Source organism: Procambarus clarkii, chromosome 34 (genome assembly GCF_040958095.1).
Source record: "Procambarus clarkii isolate CNS0578487 chromosome 34, FALCON_Pclarkii_2.0, whole genome shotgun sequence".
In the NCBI taxonomy this organism is placed as follows: domain Eukaryota; kingdom Metazoa; phylum Arthropoda; class Malacostraca; order Decapoda; family Cambaridae; genus Procambarus; species Procambarus clarkii.
In genome coordinates, this window is record NC_091183.1 from 38,061,810 (window position 1) to 38,084,488 (window position 22,679).

Here is a 22,679-nt window from a genome sequence, read left to right on the forward strand (position 1 = left end):
AGACACGAGAGTTACAGTCCTGTGCCAGGTAAGTCCACTACGGGATCACCATATTCCGTGCTACTTGCAACTTTTGGTTCCCAGTAGCTGAATCTAAACCAACAACAATTAAGACATCTCGTAAACAACCACTATTCACACACTACACTGTTTACCTTCAGCAAACAGAAGCAAACGGCATTATAAGCCAGGCGTGTCCAGGCTACCGCTGAAGCAGGTAATGCTGTACCTTCAGTTAATTACAGCTCATTGTGTTTACACCTAGCCTCTGTAACCAGGTGCACAGAGGTGCCAGTCGGGGGGAGTGGCAACGGCAGACAGGTGTCAACAACAGGTGCGAAGAACGGGTACACGCGCACGAGGAGAAGAGAGGCAGCGAGAGTAGTGTGTGTGGGAGAGACAGCGGCAGCCAGAGTGGTGAGACCCGGCCCGTGTGAGGTGCCGCGCCAGACTGAGGACACGACCCGCTTGCTGCCAGACCTCTACCACCACCACCACTACCCACCCTACCTACTCACTACCTACCTGATTGTTGCCGCCGAAGGCGGCTAGTTTATTGTGCACCCCATACTCATCCTGTGAGCGGTAGCGCAAAAGCATTACAGAGGGCACAAAAGGTCTTTATCAGACCTCATCTTAGATTATTACATAAACAATTTCTTCTATCCTTCACACCTTATAGATACAATGTCAGCTAGTTACAGAGAAAGTGCTATTACAAGAGCTACATATTTACAGTAAGTCATCATACATTAATGGTAGGTCTTATCGCTAATACATAATAGTTTGGCCAATTGGGATATTACAGAGTCATAGGGGAGCTTCTGTTTATTATTAGTCCTCACAATACACTACTTGTTTCTGAATCTCATATGTCGTTCATCTACTGGAAGCTAAATGTGGGTACAGTGCAAGGATTTCAGGTAATTTATCCATGGTAATAAGATAGGTTGCCATGTCATACAGAGTGAGCTTAGATTTATCTATAAAAGGCTCAATTTTACAACAATCCAAGATATAGTGTTCGAGTGTGTGTCCCTGCCTATGTTCACACACTTTACACTTTACTTCATCTAGATCCCTATACAAGCCGAACTGTCAGAGATACTTGTAGTCAAGTCTTATACGAGCTGTGACAACATCTGTTAGTCTACTGACTTTGTTACTTGCCCCATACACATGTTTTACTTCACACATTTCATTGTGATGAACAATGGACCTGCTAGTTCCAGTTTGCACTGTTCTCCTTTCTTCAAATCCATCCAGGAGTTCTCGTCTAATGACACTTTTAAGGGACCTATTTGATAACTCAAGATTCCGTTCAGTACTGTCTTTATTTACTACAGCCTTAGCAAGGGCGTCAACTTTGTCATGTTCCTGCATGCCTATGTGAGAAGGAATCCACAACATTTTTATATTTACCCTCTTGTTAAGTATTCTAATATATCTACGTCTAGCTTCCAAGACAACCTACCTATTAGCGTCTACCCTGGACCCCGCCTACAATAAACATATTACCAAACATTCTGAGAGATAAACATCTACATTTCCTCCTCCTTTACACAAGTAGTATGGTACCAGGCGTACACAAATACTTTTATGACCGAGGTATACTGTATAGACTTGTTATAATTGTTTCGTTATTGCTGCATTAGGATAATGCTCGAATTTCGCTGTAAATTTGTGGATGGAGGTGGCTATCACAGCTTTTTCCAATGTTGACCCCCCGTACAGGGCACGAATATGTTCCTACATTTGGCTCATTTGCGTTTCCAGCTTCCACTTATGTCTCCTTGCTTTACTTTCAATTAAAAGAGGCTATCCTTGTCCATTTCCTCAGTATGTTGTAAGTTGTGATTATTTCCCCTCTGTGTCTTTTAGTGTTGGGAGATCTAGTTCCATTAGGCTATCCTCATAGCTTCACCCTCTTAGCTCTAGTACCAAATCTTGCTGCAAGCCTCTCTACGTTTTCAATTCTAGATTTATGCCTCATACGGTGCGGGCTATATGCCGCAACTCACTGCATGTTCCAGTATTTGCCTAACAAATGCTGTTTAAATTGCCTTGGATTTGGATTTCTCTACTGTTTGCTAAAATGTGAGTGTCCCATGTGCTGCCAATGTTACCGTGTTTATGTGTGTGCCTTTGATGATTTTGTTCGTATTATCACTAATTCAAAAGTGTTTGTTTACATTCTTAACGAAAGGTTTCTATAACATCTCTTATATCTTCTCCCAGCTGACGAGTATGTCCAGTGGCTCAATATCCAAAAGTGACACTGGTTCCACGCAGAATTGGAATTATTAGTTATTAATACTAATATAACGTTGAATCAACATTATGGCGTTGATTCGACGTTGAATTGGCGTTGGTCTTGGATATTGTACCCACTGCATGGGCGCTGTAAGGCTCATGTAGTTACGGATAGTCTCTCGTATCTCGCCCTTATATGCTCCGTCTCACTTCGTCCTTATGCTGATTCTTTCCTCAAAGTTCTGAATATTTCTCAAGAAGTAACGAGGCATGGCGGGAGGCTCGCCTTCCAGGATGACATATTTTGAGTCTGTTCGTTCACCTTGTGTTAACCACCCAATCTTTGAGTGGGATTGGGTAGTTATAGATAGGAGCTGTCTCGTATGGGCCAATAGGCCTTCTGCAGTTGCCTTTGTTCTTATGTTCTTATGTGTTAGTTTCCTCAGGAAGGCTCCACTCTGTGTTCTTCCTCATGTCCCAGTCCGCCTCATGCAGCCCTCACTCATCCTCATATGTTGCCTCATTTCAGTTCTATCAGGGAATCTTGTCAAATTTAATTCCTGTATAGTACCTGTACTGTTGATTGCTTGATTCTGCCCGAAACGCTGCGCGTACTAGTGGCTTTACAAGATTGTAAATACTATGCTATGTATTCTCACAAACCCAATGTACCTTCTTGTATATAAATAAATAAATAAATAAAATAAATAAATAAATTATTGCTTTCATAAAAGATATGGATTATCTTCAAGTTAAAAGATATTTTTCACCTTGGGTAGTTCTTCCTCACTGATCGCACATTTTGGGTAGTTCACACTCTACCGAATGTATATGTATTCATTGATCAATACATACAAGAGGTGTTACTAGGGTCACTTGACCTCTCATCTAAGGTTGCGTCCCAGGCCTCCGGTGGCGGAGCTCCGGGACTTGTCTTCTCCCACTGTTGTTGTTGTTATAGATTCAGCTACTCGGAACAAGTTCCAAGTAGCACGGGCTATGGTGAGCCCGTAACTTACCTGGCACAGGAGCGGGGCAAGTAGCACGGGCTATGGTTAGCCTCATGGACGGGAGATGTCTCCCTCTCCCACTGCTTGTACTCACTTATTTGTGCTTGCTGGGGTTGAGCTCTGGCTCTTTGGTCCCTCCTCTCAACTGTCAATCAACTGGTGTACAGATTCCTGAGCTTACTGGGCTCAGTCTATCTGCATTTGAAACTGTGTATGGAGTCAGCCTCCACCACATCACTGCCTAATGCAGTCCATTTGTTAACTACTCTGGCACTGAAAAAGTTCTTTCTGACGTCCCTGTGGCTCATGTGGGTACTCAGTTTCCACCTGTGTCCCCTTGTTCGCATACCACCAGTGTTAAACAGTTTATCTTTATCTACCCTGTCAATTCCTCTGAGAATTTTGTAGGTTGTGAACATGTCTCCCCCCTTACTCTTCTGTCCTCTAGTGTCGTGAGGTGCATTTCTCGCAGCCTTTCCTCGTAACTCATGCCTCTTAGTTCTGGGACTAGCCTAGTGGCATACCTCTGAGTGACTCCAACTTGTGTGTACCCACGCACCTCCGACAGTACCATGCCTATACTGGCGCCAACATCTCCTCCCCTCCCTCCCACGCATGCACAAGTGCGGCGAGAGTAGTGTTAGATATTTACTTTAAAAAAGAGAGAATCAGAGAAAGGGTGAGAATGAGGAGGGGGAGGAAGAGGAGAAGTTAGAGAAGGAACTCCCCCATACAACTCAAGAGGTCCAACACTGGACACTTCATTACCGAGGAGTGTATTGTGGCGCCGCCCGCCTCTCTCTCTCCTCTCATACAACGCAATAACTAAGAGATGTGCTTACTAACACCTCTTCTGCCCGCCCCCGCCTCCTTCCCCGTCACTTGGCTTGTGTCTGCCTCACTCCCTCTTCGTGTGAGTCATTGTACTGTCTTGCCTTCTTCCTTCCCCACTCTGTACCATTGTTGTACTCTTTCTCTTTGTCCCTTCCTACATGATTGTCGGGGTGAGAATAGCTTGAGCTACCTCATCCCTTTGTGTGTATTTTACCTCAATAAACTTATTTCAATTTCAATTTCAATTTCCCCCTTCCCTCGCATGAAGTGGTTCCCAAAGTATATTACAGCACCTACGGGCTCACCATAGCCCGTGCTACTTGGAACTTTTTGTTCCAGGTAGCGAATCTTTAACAACAACCAAAAATGGCCGTGATTGTTATCAACGCGTTAAAGTCATTATTCTGAAATTTATTCAATATAATCACGTAATTTCAGATCATTTTAACCAGGGCACAATGTGCAGCTCCTAGCCTCTGATATGCTTACAAACACCAACAATAGATGTATTTAAAGCAATAATCAATAAACTAGCGTAACTACGGTTATTCAGTTCATTACCTTTATTGCAGACAGTAAATCACAACAGGGCTGAAAATTGGGTGCCCAAGCCACCCATCTCAATATAAAGGAAGCTTATTTTCAGAATAGTAGGCTAGGTGTCTGACTTTACTGGTAACTCTCATTTATATAACAGTTATATTTTCCGTTGACGGGGGGGGGGGGGCAGAAAGCCTATATTTAGGCTTATCCAGGTCCCCGTCCCCTCCCCGTACCCCAGACGTCAACCACTGAACTTTCCCATGTTGTTTGAGATTCAGTTTCTGGGAACAAAACGTCCCAAGTAGCACGGGCTATGGCAAGCCTGTAGTGGACTTACCTGGCACAGGAGCGGGGCTGTAACTTGATGTTGTTGTTATAGATTCAGCTACTCGGAACAAGTTCCAAGTAGCACGGGCTATGGCGAGCCCGTAGTGGTCTTACCTGGCACAGGAGCGGGGCTGTAACTTGAACTTCCCCCAGCTTATGTTAAGCTTATAAGGTCAGCTAAGTCTGACGTGAAAGAGTATTTCTGCGGACAGACGAGTGAGTAAACACAAAGTGGAGCAACTCTCAGTTGGACAAGGCCCAGATGAGAACTTTCACAGGTACCCAAACAAGAAGGCCAAAATGACTCGCGGGATGTCCAAAATCGCGTCGATTTTGTCCGAACCACAACATGAACCCGGGCACTAAAGGCGTCCATGAAACAGTCTCCTAGTATAGACGAAATAACCACATGTGGACCAACATGAGACTGCACGACGACAGCTTCTCCAATTAAAAACGACAGGACGGCACGTGCGACGAAAACGAGGAGAGGAGAAAGAAAACGCCACGTCCAATCAGCGAGGTCTGAAGGCTGAAGGGAGGAGCGTCGGTGGTAAACAAAGCCGGGAAAAACTCCTCCTTGGCACCCGCCTCTCACCTGTCTGGCCGCGCGCTCCTAAACACAACAGGTGTGAGGGGCCCCTGTTAGCCAGGATATGTACACCGCTCCTCCCTGTACACTCGGAGTTTACTTTACTCCTGGACTTGGCTCAGGAGTTAAGCATACAGGCTGCTGGGTCAGTAAACTCGTGTGCTGGCCTAAATAGTCTCTCGAGACGTCCTTAGGGCTCAAGCCCACCACTAAGACAAGTTAGTGACGGGAACAGTCGTTAAACTCAGAAGAGCTTGAGGCGTAGATGGACGTCAGAAAATACACCAACTACATATCATGATAGAATCATGATAACAATCACCATAATTATAATACCTAGCATAAAATATTATGCAAAATTCTGAAAAATACAGTTCAAGTATGTTTATTGAGACAAGAAAAAATACATCTCAAAGGGATAGAGTAGCTTAGGCTATTTCTACCCCCCTCCCCCCTCTACTTCAAGTCCCTCAAGGGGCGCACAAATTCAGTGAGTACAGATACACAACTCCCAGTACAAGAATCCCTGAAACATATTCTCATCTTAATCAAAGTAATATGTAACTACCTCAATACAAATGGTAAATTATTTACCTTAGAGATATTTGTGATACTTTTTGTTTAGCATAATGGGAACTGTATGTAGATATATACATTATTAACTATATATCCAGCTTATCAAACTTGCTTAGCTAAATGAATTTTGGGTTTCAGTTCCTTGGTTCATTGTGCGCCACTGTAACCCTTTCCACTACCGCCCACATAATGGATATGGGGTGCATAATAAATTAACCAAACTTGAATTTAAAGAGATAGATTTCTTCCTGCGGTGATGTTATAATATTTACATGGTGGTGGTTTCAGCCACCGATGTGGTGAACTGATCAAGCGTGTAGGAGACATACGACGTATGTGGCAGGGAGGGAGATAGAGGGAACAACAGGCATTAAAAAGTCTGAGTTGTAGTGATAATTTCCAAAGAAAACGGGCTCTCGCAATGGGGAGTGATGTTTGGGTGTTGATAAAAACACTTGTTTATATATTGGTGTTTGTACGGGTCAAAGGATGACCTAGTGAAGAAGATGGCATTACTATACATGTATGATAGAGTCCACTGAGCGAATATATACACATGTGGACTATGCTAAATGGTTATTTATATCATTTATGATAATATTAATTATTTTGCATGTCAAAGGGTAGAGTTGGGTCCGTTCTTGTCTCGCAATCGGGAATTTCTGGTTCGAATCCTAGGAGGGACAGAAATGATTGGGTATGTTGCGTATCACATAATGCTTCTGTTCACTAGCGGTAAATAGGAGTTAGTCAGCTGTTGTGGGTTTGCATCCTTGTAGTTAGACCTACCTGGGGGGGGGGGGGGGAACTCGGTGCAAGCCTAATATATTACATATACGAACTTTCTTCAGACGAAGCTGGAGAAAGTTCAAAGGTATGCCACTGCACTAGTCCTCGAACTAAGAGGTATGAGTTACAAGGAAAGGTTGTGTGAATTGCACCTGACGTCGCTGGAAGACAAGGAAATACATGATCACCACATACAAAATTCTCATGGCATTTTAATTTATTTATACGAACAAGAGTTTTTACATTCTTGTAAAGCAACTAGTACACAGCGTTTCGGGCAGGTGCTTAATCTTAATTTTCCCTGGAATACGACCCGCCAAATCGTTTATCAACCAGGTACCCATTCACTACTGGGTGAACAGAGGCGTACAGTTAAGGATTGTCGCCTAGTCAATCCTCTCTGGTCAGGATACGAACCCATGCCAATTCGCTTGTGAAACGCACATAAAGTGCTTACCACTACGCCCTGGGACTGCCAAACAAACTGACAGGGTAGATAAGGACGGATTATTTAACACGGGAAGTACATGAACAAGGGGGACACAGGTAAAAACTGAGTACCCAAATGAGCCCCAGAGATATTATAAAGAAGTTTTTCAGTGTCAGTAGCTCATAAATGGAATGAATTAGGAAGTTATGCATTTTTGGTTTAGTAAAAAAAAAGTATCTAATATCATCCTCATAGTTTCCTACCTTGTGCTGTAGGAACTGTATCACACTGTATCGTGTACTGCCCACTTCCCCAATATTAGTACTTAAGACATATACTTACCAGTATAATCACCTCTGTCAAATTACATTGTAGTTATTTGTTGATATAAAACTTTGCTACAATGTACCTGTTCATCTTACCTGATATATTAGATTAAGGACTAGCCTGAAACGCTATGTGTTAGTGGCTTTGCAAGAATGTAAAATTACCAGTCTTATGTAATTTCACCAACCCATTGTAACTTCTGGCAAATAAAATTTATTATTATTATGATGATGAGGTGGAGGCAGACTCCATACACAGTTTCAAATGTAAATATGATAGAGCTCGATAAGCTCAGAAACCTGTACACCAGTAGATTGACGGTTGAAAGGCGGGACCATAGAGCCGAAGCTCAAACCCCACAAGCACAACTAGGCGAGTATACAGGCTACCTGTCCCCGACAACGGGAATTAGTAATAATACTAAAGTCACCCACACGTATTATTACACGCCTGTGCATTAAAGAAAATGTGTATAAGCTGAGGTAAACCATTATATAATTACTACTTTAATAATTAATATATTTACTCTTACTTGAGGATAACCATCTCTCTAGTGGCCTCTGCGGGGACAGGAAGCCAGCGGCTTGTCAAATGTCCCCTCATTTGTCCTGATGATTTCATCGAGTTGGATTTTGAAATTCAGCAGCGTATACATTAACAAATCACCATGGAAAGTTGTGTGAGGCTAATCGCAACCGCCTGATCCAACCTCGAAAAAAGTTTTTATTTTTATATAGCTTCAGATGGATGAAAAAAACCATCTCCTGTTTTCTGTCCTACATCGTGGCTTGTCGAGTTTGAAGCTGTGGCTCCTCGTCAGCTTGTTAAAGGTCAAGACGTAAATGTCAAACTTTTTAATTTTTAAGTCCAACTGGGAAAGATCATCAAGGCGAATGAAGGGGCGGGGGACTTTCGATAAGCCGCTGGCTTCCTGTCCTCGTCGAGGCCACTAGCGTTAGTGGCCCTCAGGTAAATCAGGTATTCATTACATTTGGATACATTACAGTCTGGATTGATATCCTACAACTTCAGATTCAGATTCAGATGTTTATTCAGGTAAGGTATATACATACAAGTGATGTTACATTAATGGATTGATATATAGATAGAGCTAGTACATACAATGCCTAAAGCCACTATTACGCAATGCGTTTCGGGCAAGAAACTTGTTCCGTATTGTAAAGGTCTTGGTGAGAAAAGCCCTGTCATGTCTGGTTTGCAATGTTATTTGTCCTGTGGCCCTCAACCGTACCTGGTATTAGAGGTATCACCTGGTACCTTTGGTGATTTTTGTCTGTGTTGAACTTTCTCCAAATCAGATGTCTTTCTGAAGGTGAGGTCTCCATGCTTGGCTACATGAAACAAATTATGTACACTAAATAAATATATTTACATATCATCTTAAATTAATTGTTTAATTCTAATACTGACATTATTAGAGTTACATATTTTAAAATAGTGTTTTAGTAGTGCATATATAGATTTAAAACAATAATTGTACTCTTAACTATTAACAAGAGTTAATAGTTAAGAGTACAATAATTATTGATAATATTTTAACTAAATCTCATCAGTTTTAGTTTAATTCATTTATTATGCACCCCATACCTATCCTGTGGGCAGTAGTGGAAAGGGTTACAGAGGCACATAATGGGCTCAGGGACTGAACCCCACAATTAATGTAGTTAAGCAAGTTACAATCTTCATTAGTTACACAATTCAATTCACATCGTCACATCAACAATGGGTTCGAGATCGACCACAAGTACAGTTTCTAAATTAAGCAACTGACATATGTGGAGAGCTAGTGTCACAATTGATATGTTTCTCCTGCACACCGCCGCCCATCCAGTGGGCAGCCGTGGATAGGTTATAATCACATAGTTACTACCTACAGTTAGCAAACTGGGGATATTTGGCAGAGATTTATGATAGCAGATCATTTTGAATTAAATATTTACACATCTCTGGAACATTTGTTATAGAATTGTTTCTGAATTCACGTATCTTTTCGCACTCCATCAAAATGTATTTTGCAGCCACGCTTAATTCAGTTTAATGTATGATGTTTAATTTTTATTTTTGTTTTAAATGCTACAATTTTATAAATATTTAAAATAATAATTTAACTGCGAGATATTATACATGTTCATATAAAAAAATCAAATTTGCAAATACTATTAAAAAACTCATAGAAAATTGATTGTTTTTTAACTGGCTTATGATAGCCATGGGTCCATCATAAACTAATCTAAATTATATGATTTTTATAATTCCTTTATCTCGTTCTTTGTGTTGTAGCAAAACCTGCCAGTTTAGACTGATCATGTTAGCTGGGGGACAAGACTAGCACCCAGGATTGTATTCTAGGAGAATACAGCCTGTATTCTCCTAGAATACAGTCTGTATTCACCTGTATTCACTTTGCGGGGGTTGAGCTCTGGCTCTTTCGGCCCACCTCTCAACTGTCAATCAACTGATCCCCCCCCCCCCGCATAAAACAGCCCGTAGCAGCTGTCTAACTCCTAGGTACCTATTTACTACTAGGTAAACAAGCGCATTAGGGTGAAAAAACTGTGCCCATTTGTTTTCGCCATCACTGGGTATCTTTTTTTTACCGGGTATCGATCCTCGGACCCCTAGGATTACGAATCCCGAGCGCTGTCCACTCAGCTGTCAGGCTCCCAATACCATGACCATGCTAGCTGGGGACAAAACTTTAGCAACCTGGACTGTGACCATACAAGCTGAGAAAAGGCCTAGCACCATAGTACTGTGTATGTCTACTCTGTGTATGTTATGTTGTGTATGTTATACGCTGTATATCTTAGACTATGTTATGCTCTTATTCCTATTTGCTCATATTTATGTTTAAACAGATTTCCTGTATGTTTCCTAATAGAAAATCATGTTTGAGAAAATGCACAAGTGGGACAGCAGTAAAAAAACCCAGCTAACCAAACACAAGGAATAATCAAGCAAACTTTTAACTTTAAAGAAAGGACGGTACTTATTTAACTGTATAAATCTCAGGTGCACCGTTCTTGTCTCATTGTAGCCTAGCATGGAGACCTAGGCTTGAGAAAGACATAGCGAGAAAGTCCAACGCAGCGCCACAGAAATAATTCTTGAGCTAAGTCAACTATCATACCAGGAACGGTTGAGGGCTTCAGGAGTAACACCACTGCAAACCAGACTCGACAAGGCTGATCTCATCGAAACTTAAAAATACTGAACAATTTGGAGGATGTTGATCCAGACAATTTCTTCAAAAGGTCAGATGTAACATAAACAAGGAGCAACGGGTTCAAGCTCAACACGCCTCAATGTAGGACTGAAAACAGAAGATGCTCTTTCACCCACAGGGTTATAAACCCATGGAACTGCTTACCCGCTGAAGCCGTAAATGCCAAAACTGTTGAATGTGAAATTCCAACTGGAAAAAATCCTCAGCAGAAATGGAGGGACCTTTGACAAGCCGCCGGCTTACTGTCCTCGTCGAGGCCACTAGAGATACAGTGGCCTTCGAGTATATTCAGCTAAATTCAAGAAAAATACACCTTAAAGAAAATTAGAGCACATTGGAATTAGGGTAACCATTATATTTTAGTTACATAAAGGTAGCCGAATTATTTTAACAAACAGTTTGTTTTAATTTAATTTAACATCTTAATAACATTTTGAAATTTGTAATAAAAAATACAAACTCAACGTAAAATTTGACAAATATTTATAAATATTTCATAAATATATCAAGATTGTAATTTATATGTAGTATTAATAAGTGTCAATTTTATTCTAACCCATTTCATAAATCTGATTTTATATGCAAGGATTTTTGGCACGCAAATATTGCGTATACGTGTACCGAGCGTGTCGTGGTGGTAGTGGACTTGGGAAGACCATGTGTAAGGGGGTAGACATAGCCTAAGATACTCTATCCCTTTGAGATGTATTTCTTTCTTGTCTCAGTAAACATACTTGACCATGTGTGGCCTCTGGGACAACATGGCGCTGGATAACGGCCCTTGGTAACTCTTAACTAGTCTAATTGCCCGAAACGCTGTGCGTATTAGTGGCTTTAGGTATTGTATGTATTAGCTCTATCTATAAATCCAACATTACGTTTGTAACTCATCACCTATGTACGTACTTTTTACCTGAATAACAATTTGAATTTGAATTAATGCCTGTTGCGCATTCCGAGGTTCAACGTCGCCGCGACCAGGCTATAGTTTGATAGTCTGGTCAAGCAGGCTGTTTGATGCGGCTGCTCACAGCCTGGTTGATCAGTCACTGCTGGCAACATCTCAATTCCTAACTGAAAAGCTAAAATCTTCTTGTACGAATAAGTGCTTAGAAATAAAACATTCACTTTAAAAAAAGGTTAATAACGTATTAGTTTGTAATAAATTACATAAATTATATTGCATACTAGAACAAAAGCATGATAATTATTAATTACATGCTACATAAATAATAAATAAATGTTTATTTAGGTAAGGTACATACATACAAGAGATTTTACAAAGAATGATGGATTTATGGATAGGGCTAGTACATACAATGCCTAAAGCCACTATTACGCAAAGCATTTCGGACATCTCTCTCCAGCACGCAGATTAAACAATCAAGAACTTTAGCAACACATTAACTTTTTATTTATTACACACTTAGCAGGCTGAGAGTTCTCCGTCCCATAACTCATGGTAGGCTTAACCCCCTACCAGTTTCTTCCCTCGAACTCTACCAGCCAATCTATATTACCCCCAGTCATGCTGGGCAACAGCTAGGGGCAAACAGTTATAGATTGGTTCCCAGTCAATCTTCTCAGGGTTTTGTAACGAGGCGAGTGAGTGTATTATGTATGAAATATGTCATGTGTGCTTGAATGTGCATGCGTGTGTATGAATATGTGCTCAAAACTCTTTGCGTGTAACTTTGCAAGAATGTAACGCTCGGGCACCATTGTTATGTACTCTAACAACCCAATATGTACCTTCTTGTATATAAATAAATACATAAATAAAATCCAGTAAATATAAGAAATATTGCCGGAGTAAAAGTGGACTTTTTCAAGAAAAAATTAGACGGTTTTCTACCAGTAGTGTTGGACCACGCAGGTTGTAGTGGATATGTGGGCCTGCCAGACGCTGCAAGCAACAGTCTGTTGGACCAAGCTTCTTGGCCCCGACAATGAAGAATCAGGATATGCAGAAGTCAACAGTATCAAGAGCCTATTATTGTGAAACCTATTGTTGAGTATGCAGCCCCGGCACGGAACCCCTACCTAAAACGAAAGCAAAACTAGAAAAAGTCCAACGTTATGCAACAAGGCTCTTTCCTGAGCTATAAAGAAAGACTGGGAGGAACCACGGGAGACATCTCCCGTCACGCAGGGTGCAGTCGCACCTCCACAGATCTCCAGTATCATCTATTGATACTGGTAATGGTTCAAAAGGGCCACCACTTACGGGCTATTCATGCCCGTACCACCATTTAGGTGGCTTAATCTTCACCAATCAATCATGGGAGGAACGGACCTCTCTCTTCACTCACAGCACTGCTCCTGTGCCAGGTAAGTCCACTACGGGCTCACCATAGCCCGTGCTACTTGGAAGTTGTTCTGAGTAGCTGAATCTATAACAACAACAACAGAACGGACTTCACTACACTGTTGTTATAGATTCAGCTACGGAACAAATAGTTCCAAGTAGCACGGATGGCAGAGAGAACTTTTTTCAGTCTAAGAGTCGTAAATAATTAGAACGGTATAGATGAAGTCGTCGAAGCCTATTCAATACACAACTTTAAATGTTAATATGATAAAAAAAACGAGGCGAAAAGAGTCACTGCATTGAACTAATGATGTTCGAAATGCGGGGCTTAAGAACAGACGCCCAACCCTTCAAGATCAACTAGGTGAGTACAGCTTCGTTCTCAGTGACAAATCCTGAGCTGCTTGTGCAGATGATAAGCAAAGTTCCTAAAAAGAGTTGGGCAATAAACTGTAATTAGGGAGCATAAAGTCCATAAAGAGACAAGTTTCCTGTTCCAGTTAGTTTAGTTCATTTATTATGCACCCCATACCCATCTTGTGGGCGGTAGTGGAAAGGGTTACAGAGGCACATAATGGGCTCAGGGACTGAACCCCACAATTCATTTAGCTAAGCAAGTTACAATCTTGATGAGCTAGTTACAAAATCCAGTATAAGTCGTCACATCAACAATGGGTTCGAGATCGACTACAAGTACAGTTTCTAAATTAAGCAATTGTCATATGTGGAGAGCTAGTGTCACAATTGATATGTTTATCCTGCACACCGGCCCCCCATCCAGTGGGCAGCGGTGGATAGGTAACAATCACTCTTAGTTACAGCTTTATCTTGTTGTAGTAAATTCTAAACATTTTCGAAAATCGGGACAGTTAACTTACATAAAATATGTATATCTTTTAATCAGCAGACAAAGCCTAATTTACTATAAATAAATCTACAAGTTATGTGAAACTCAGTAAGACAATCTGTGGACTTAGAGTTTTGTTTAGTTTAGTGTTAGAGGCGTAGTCCCTGGAAGCCAATGTTGACACTGCCGACAAACGTTTGGAGGCAAGACACGGCAGCTCACGCCAGGGACACGGAGCTGGGAGAAGACACGCACACTGAGGCGTCACGGCACGTCCAACATAGAAGAAGATAATCACAGTGCACCTGTCTCAAAGACGAGGAACTGGACACTACTTGTTTTAAGGCAGAGGACACGTACATTTACGTGCCAAAAGTTGACGTTACTGCACGTGTCTTAGAAACGAGGACACTGGCGGACGAGCAAAAATGGTGAGTTTGACAGGCTGTCGACAAGGGTCAGGTACTGTATTTGGAAGAGCTCTAGTGCAATTTCCATACTATTCAGTATTCATGCTAGTATTCCACACTACTAGAATAACAGCTGGTTCTAGTCTGCCTCGTGGGTGTCCATACACTAGCATTCTGGTGTTGAAGTCTGGGTATAATAATAATCATACACAGGTGTTTCAACAAAGCTTGTTTTATAATTATACAAACTTTATATATCGTTAGGTTCGATTAGGTTGGTAAAGTTAGATTTTAAAATGTTAATGTGCCATCTTTGGTATATTTTTGTATTTATTTATATATACAGGAGTTCTTACATTCTTGTACAGCCACTAGCACACATAGCATTTCCGGTAGGGCCTTAATCCTTATATTCCCTGGAATATGACTTGCTAAATTGTTTAACAACCAGGTACCCATTTTACTGTTGGGTAAACAGAGGCTATAGTAAGGGATTGGCACCCAGTAAACCCTCCCCGGCCAGGAAACAAACCCAGGTTAAAGCGCTCGCGAAATGTCAGGCGAGTGTCTTACCACTGCGCCATGGGGAATGCCTCTCCTCTCTTCTTCTGGCTCTTAGGTAGATAAGATATGACTCTTCTCTGTAGAACTTTCAAATCCAGGGATACCATCACAATGGATGTACTATTCAAATCACTTGTGCTGTCCTGTCTTGAGTGCTGCTCATTACTCACATCCCCCTTCAGAGCAGGAGAGATTGCTGAAATAGAGGGAGTACAGAGAACATATAATTCATTGTGTCGTGGGACGTCAAGCCAGAGTTTATTCATACACGTTTGGCTTAAATCGAGGTTCCTCGCCCCCACTACCCCCCAGGCCATATTACTGACCCTGCCCAGGATGCCACCCCACAACAAGCTGACTAACTCCTGAGTACCTACTCTTTGCTAGGCGAGGTGCCTGACAACTGAGTGGACAGCGCTTCAGATTCGTAGTCCTGAGGTTCTGGGTTTGATCCCCGGTGGAAGTGGAGACACATGGGCAAAAAGTTTCTTTCACCCTGAAGCCCCCTGTTACCTAGCAGTAAATAGGTACCTGGCAGTTACAGCTGCTACAGGCTGCTTCCTGGGGGTGTGTAACAAAAAGGAGGCCTGGTCGAGGACCAGGCTGCGGGGACGTTAAGCCCCTAAATCATCTCGAGAGAACCTTAAGATAGGTGAACAGAGGCATTAGGTGAAAGGAAATGTGCCAATCCATTTCTCTCCCGCCCGGGATTCGAACCCGGAATTCTCGATTGTGCGTCAAGAACAAACCCGACTGTACTACCGGTACCCTCTATACAGCATACATAGACGCGATAAAGCACCTAAATTTTTTAGATCGTCTCGGAGCCCTTCAAATGTACTCTCTAGAAAGGAGACAAGAGAGATATCTTGCATATCAAGCTCTTGATATGCACTTACTTTCATGGGAACCACTGAGCATTAACATTATATATTTTTGGACAAGGTAACAGTGTGTAAGTGCACTTTAGTTGTGTTTTCATATTTAGGTGACCTTTTTTACCTGCTTCCCATGTGTCTGGAGACTAGAACCCAATCATCCATGTTTGGTGGCTCTTGCCTTGGAAACTACTGCCCATTAAATTTTTATATAAATATGTAAGGTAGCATGATACATTAGGTGTCAGTGACTCTTTCCATTGATTTCAAGATTCCTGTACAGGGTATTCCCTACATTGAATTATCCAATCCCATGACCAGCCTGAAAATCCCCATTTTTAGCCCCTTATCCTGCTGCACACACTACATTCATCCTTTAATATGTACCTTTTTGCTAATCAAAAAAACTAGATTAGACAAGTAAAGCGATTCCTTCATTCAAGGTAAATAAAAAGTTGTGATTATTATTTTTCCCAAAAGGAGATGATGGATCACAATAATGTAGCTGAAGATATGATGACCAAACCACACATCAGACAGTGGGGAAAATGACAGCATTTTGGTCCCTCCTGGACTGCTGGACTAACCGAAACATCGTTGTTTCTCCATATTTTGATGTGTGCTTTGATCATCTTGTCACAAAAATTTGGGTTATATATATTGATTTTTGCTGGTATAAGAAAACATTACTCATTTAAAGTATTTTTCCTATGAGAAATCTAGTTCAAAGGAATGAATGCTTCTTTGAAATGCAACCCATTCATAAGTTGTGGACTGCTGTGCTTTTAAGTTTGGTGTCAAGAAGCTGACAAATGTTCTAAACTTTAGTACTCATCTCCAGACACCTTATATTACCAATAATGGATATTTCTCGGTGGCTACCTCAGTGTCATCCTACAGTTTAAGCACTCCATTTTCTCAAAGATAAGTCGGTCATTTAATGCACATAACGAATACCATATAATTTCTACACGCACAGTTTCGAGGTAGTCATTGATGATTTAATCTAGCATCTAGATTTAATATTCTTTCCATCATTAGGTACCGAGAAATTATTTGAGTAACTTTGTATCACCATTAGCTAACTGTTGAAGGATTCCAGTGAACAGTGACTGTACTTGCACAATAAATTGTAATTTTTTCTTATCGAGATGCTCCTCATACATTGGGATTTACTCGACTTGACAAGAGTTGCAGTAAGATTTATTTATATTGCATACTTATCATGTACTTGCACCAATATTTGAAAACAAAGTAAATTCGGCTATAGAGCTATGGTATAAATAAAAGTAGCCTTTAAATTCAAATGTATTAAAATATTACCTATACAGTACATGTTTATGGATGACAAAATGGTGTGCACTGGTGGTTGGCCAGTTGAGCCATTATATTGCCTAATTTTAAAGAACATTCAGCATTATAAACATGAATATTACTGCCTAAATTATACCTTCCATTACTACAGTACAGTATTTGGAACATTCCTAAACTAAAGGCTTACATGGTACCAACAGGGCAATAATCCAAATGTCAGACAACTGGCATCAGTATCCCAAACGTTCAGTATCTTATGTTGTGGAAACACTTTTTTATTTATTTATTTACACATTTATTTATTTATATATACAAGAATTCTTACATTCTTGTACAACCACTAGTGCACGTAGCATTTCGGCAAGTCCTCAATCCTATGTTTCCTGGAATACAACCCCTGCGAAGAATCATTTTTACAACAAAGTACCCATTTTACTGTTGAGTTAAACAGAGGCTACAGTTAAGGATTTGCGCCCAGTAAATCCTCCCCGGCCAGGATACGAACACAGAACAAAACGCTCGCGAAACGTCGGGTGAACGTCTTGCCACTACACCACGGAGACTGCAAATATCTAATCTCACTAATATCAGATCTTAAAGTTTTATGCACTGTACAAGGTATCATTGTGTGTTGGTGAGTTATGTCACTGGTTATTGGACATTTAAGAAAGCTATTGACTTCCACAATTAACTAAAATATGGTTATTGTATATTAAGTTTATTGGAAAATTTGCAATATTAATCAAAAGTGGTGGGGTTCAGGGTACTATAAAATGACACCAGAATTAATGCTATTCAGTACTAGACATTTATAATTTTAAATAATAGTAATTTATTATAATTTTTAAATTAAAATAGTTGCTTAACCTAAAATTACTAACCAAAGCAAAAGTAATGTGCATGAAACTTTTTAGGTGTTCGAATGAACTGAGTATTGTTGAGATCATTTGTGTAATTCACTGGTCTGTGTGTGCATAACTGAATTTCTACAGAAATTCTCACACAATACAAGTAAGGTTTCTAGTGCAATGAACATAACTGAATCTCTTCAGAAATCGACAAATCCTGTGTTATGTAAGAATGTCGGCAATCCTTGCCAATGTTGACAATAGGGTGCCTGACAGCTAAGTGGCAGTGCTCGGGATTCATAGTCCTAAGGTTCCGGGTTCGATCCCTGGCGGAGGCAGAAACAAATTGGCATAGTTTCTTTCATCCTGATGGACTGTTCACCTAGCAGTAAATAGGTACCTGGGAGTTACTGTTGCTACGGGCTACTTCCTGCGGATGTGTAACAAAAAAAAGGCATGGTTGAGGACCGGGCCATGGCAACGCTAAGCCCCGAAATCAGCGAGATGACATAAAGATAGATCCTCATAAAGTTGATTGATTGACTGATAAAGATTAAGCCACCCAAAAAAGTGGCACAGGCATGAATAGCCCATAATTATAAAGCTGAACACATTTGAAATTGTAATAAGTTTATTGAGGTAAAATACACTCAAAGATATGAGGTAGCTCAAGCTATTCTCACCTCATTCAGTATGTGTTCATACATATATAGACACATCACAAACAATAAACATATTACCAAACATTCTGAGTGATATACATTTCTTCCTTTACACATGTAGTATGTTACCAGACGTACACACAAATACTTTTGTGACTAGGTATATAGACAATTTGCAGTAGACATTCAGACAATTCAACAAAAGGTTACAATCTTGGTGCAAAATTCTTCTATCTCTCCAGAATATCATCAGTCTTTCTGTTGTGACACATCCAGGCTATTTGTTCAGGAACAGTCCTTATCTCTGTGTTTCTATATACATTAATCAACGGGCAATCGAGAACATATGGGTGAGGGTGTGAGACCTTAACATGCCACATAGTTTACACTTGTCATTATCATTAACACCTATTCCATATTCCCAGTAATATTTGTACCCAAGCATGAGCTGTATATGCAGTCACTCCAAGCATTTCTCCTTTTACCATAAGTGAAATGGGTGTTTTGACACACACACATGTAGTGTTGCATGGTTTGACTTCTCTTATGCATTATACCTCTCCTCGCCACTTCTGCCTGTGCCTGAATATTTCTGATTTTGTTTCTTTCTTGTCTCATTGTGAAAACGCATTCAATGCCAACTTGTGGTTTTGATGTGACACGTTTGGCCTTGTCATCCGCCACCTCATTGAGCACTATTCCAACATGAGATGGAATCCACATGAATTTCATTTTGTGACCTTTCAGCTGTATCTCATTTATCCTTTTAACACATTTTGGTATTGTAGTTGGTAGCATGCATTGTGGCCTACAGGCTCCATCAACATATAAAGGGTGTCTGTCATTTTTCTTTATATCTTCATGATTTATGCAAGAAATAATTTTAAGAATATTAGTTTATAGTGTATTTGTGCATATTTGCCACAACAAGAATGGAACTTATATTTTTCTACCAACAGTTGCCTTTATCTCTACTGAAGACTGCCCAAAACCACCCCATGTTGGTGGAGTTGAAGAATGGAGAGACATATAATGGCAACCTTGTTTCTTGTGACAACTGGATGAATATTAATCTTAAAGATGTAATCTGCACCTCACGGGTAAGTTGAATTGGTAACTATATAATAAATACATTTATATTTACATTTTCTGTCTGTAAAAATAAAATTCATTTAAAAACTTATTGGTAGCAAATCATTCATTGCTGAATAATAGTGTACTGTAGCTTCAGTCGAGTTTCTTTAATATTAAATGCAATGATCCAAAATTCTCTCAACTGGTCAAAAAAAAAAAAATTGTGGGAGGAATCTGTTTAATTTTCCTTGAAATGTAATCTCTGTATGCATAATACAATACAGTTGATGCCAGCAGACTGTGCATCAAAAGTTTTCTCCTACTCTCTTTAATATTTTTGTTGTAAATATCAGACATCTTGCCATCATGTCTGATGTAAATACTGTACTGAAAATTTCAATGAAGATTTCTTCTAATGTAGCTGCAAATACAAGAAGCGGCATGTTATGGAGAAGTTTGGGCAGAAATTAACACCTTGCCCCACAGATATATTTTAATATCAGATTCATCAGTGACAAATATAATCATACAATACAGTATTGCCCTACTAGAGCAAAATCCTCCAGTGCTTTGAATATCATTATTTGTATCAACATCTGCATGTAGTTATCTTGTCTTTTAATCCATCTGTTGTATGACGAATTAAATGTAATTGATATCCAAACATCCGAATGTATGTTCAGATTCTTGGATTTCAATTACATTTTGGTGACATCTGTTTTTAATTGACAAGCAGCCAGTTTGAAAGCTTTTTATCACTCCTAGCAGGAATGTATTTCAGAATTTGCTGTCTTTAAAAAAAGGGCATTATTGTATTGTCTTTACAGATCTAGTAAATGTTTTACCATCCCATTTCTTGTACATTTTTTCTTGGTAAGTTCTAGCTACTGTGTTCCAGTCTCATTTATCCAGGGTTGAGAGGATTCTTTAGATGTAGTATTATGGATGCAGTTCCGAGGCTTTTATTGCAATTGAGTGCAATGTTGTATGACCAGACAGCAGCAACTGCTGTTCAAATAAGTATTAACGTTATGCTAATCTGGTGCTTAGCTAATACTTAGGGTATTAATCAGCTTTGTTAAATGCAAATTTATCCATACTGGCTAGTTTTGGAGTCCGGTTGTTTTAAATGTCGCAAGTTACTTGTGTCGGTTAAAGCTTCAACTTAGGTTTAACCAGGCTATCTCCAGCAAGTCTCTGGATAGATGCACATCCCCAGCACATCCTCAGTAGTCTATTTGAGTGTAGCTAAGAATGAAGGTGAAAGTGCTGAGAAGAAAGTTACAGAAGTGAAGTTAATGTATGATCAGAAGATTCCAAGAGGGCAATAACTGCAATTATATGAAAGTACAGTATATCTAGAAAGGGAATACTCAATTTAATGATGTTCTGAAATAATTTGCTCTAGTTAGATCAATTTTTTTGGCAGTGATTTTGAATGTAATATTTGTTCTCTCCTTGTTTAGGATGGTGATAAATTTTGGAGGATGCCAGAATGCTATATCCGAGGTTCTACCATAAAATATTTGAGATTGCCCGATGAGGTGATTGATCTTGTTAAGGAAGAAGTAGTAGCTCGTGGACGTGGTCGAGGGGAAAGCAGGGGCCGTGGTGGACCTGGACGTGGTCGTGGAGGTCCTGGCAGAGGCGAGTGTAGATATGTTATACATTATTTACTAAAGTGTTGTCATGTATAGCTAATATTAGATGAGCATATGTTGTGTTATGTACTCACTTTACAGTATCATGCTTAATACCACCAGTTCTTCTCACAGCTTGTCATTCAAGTGGTGCATATTAGGTGTGTGTGTGTGTGTGTGTGTGTGTTAGTATTATTTAACAAGCCTCTGGTGTTTGAAATGTGTGTTAATTTATAAATTTTTGTATGACAGGTGGGTTTGGAGGTCGAGGACGTGGTGGACCCCCTGGTGCAGGTGGAGGTGGTGGTGGTCGAGGGGGTCCAGGACGTGGCGGCATGAAGAAAAAAGAAGGATTTAAGTAGTATTTTAGGTGTATATTTTTATTTTAAATACCAGTACTGTACTGAATGCTTATTAAAGAAATGAAGAGATTTACAATTACAGTATACTGGTACTGTATCATTGATATACTGTATATAATATACTCTTTAAAGATTAATGTTTCATTTATAAATACAGTACTAAGAGAATACAGTATAAGGTTAAAAGCCAAAAGTACTGTAGTGTTTTCTACAATCGTGCATTTTAATTTATTACTTCCAGTGTTAATTTCTTTTTCCATATTTAATAGATCTTTTTTTGAAGAGTTAACCCCTTATAGTTTCCTGCATTCACACTGCTGTGTACCGTCAAAATAGCAAAAACCCAAGTTCTACCAAGTATTTATAGCTGGTGTAAATTATTATTTTCAATAAATTCGGGAAACCATTTTTATTTTTTTTTTAATGTTTCATTGTTTCAGTATATTACTAAAAAACAGAATAGGCTTTTAAACAATTTTGTTTACAATATTACAAAATATTTGTAAATACAATATACATTTGCACTAGTGTATCATGACAAAACAAAGTACAAGTCGATTGTGCATAGATATTATTTCTGTGGAGCTTTCATGTGTTGACCGTACTAGGATTTGATAATCTTCTTAATACATAGCCTTCTAAAATGGGTTATCTGGATGCTAATGTTTTAATAACATTGTTGTTTCCATGTGGATGGTTTTGTATGAATTCATGAAATATAAGGACAAGATATTTGGCAATGTTTGTTTCTACATATTTTCCTAATCATTTTTTTGATTGTGCAGCAGCTATTAAATAATAGTTAAACATCTAAAATGGATATACAGAATGTACAGTATTT

At 39.8% G+C, this 22,679-nt stretch overlaps 2 protein-coding genes across 5 annotated transcripts in view; one reads left to right on the forward strand and one right to left on the reverse strand.

The window, feature by feature from the left end:
- LOC123762060 (dual specificity calcium/calmodulin-dependent 3',5'-cyclic nucleotide phosphodiesterase 1A) overlaps nt 1-22,679 on the reverse strand; it is a 546,501-nt gene that overhangs the window by 500,363 nt on the left and 23,459 nt on the right. For 2 of the 4 annotated variants that reach the window (XM_069335860.1, XM_045748303.2), the window contains exon 1: nt 156-452. The exons of 1 other annotated variant lie outside the window; for it this stretch is intronic. The gene's annotated coding sequence lies outside the window, so the exon portion shown is untranslated. Of the gene's footprint in view, nt 1-155; nt 485-22,679 lie in introns of those variants that run through there. One more of the 4 variants, XM_069335861.1, reaches the window with a different exon arrangement.
- On the forward strand, nt 14,260-22,578 carry LOC123762061 (U6 snRNA-associated Sm-like protein LSm4). Its single transcript, XM_045748309.2, has 4 exons — nt 14,260-14,517; nt 19,722-19,862; nt 21,303-21,483; nt 21,729-22,578. The coding sequence occupies exons 1-4, from the start codon at nt 14,515-14,517 to the stop codon at nt 21,836-21,838; spliced, it is 435 nt and encodes a 144-aa protein (XP_045604265.1). The 5' UTR covers nt 14,260-14,514; the 3' UTR covers nt 21,839-22,578.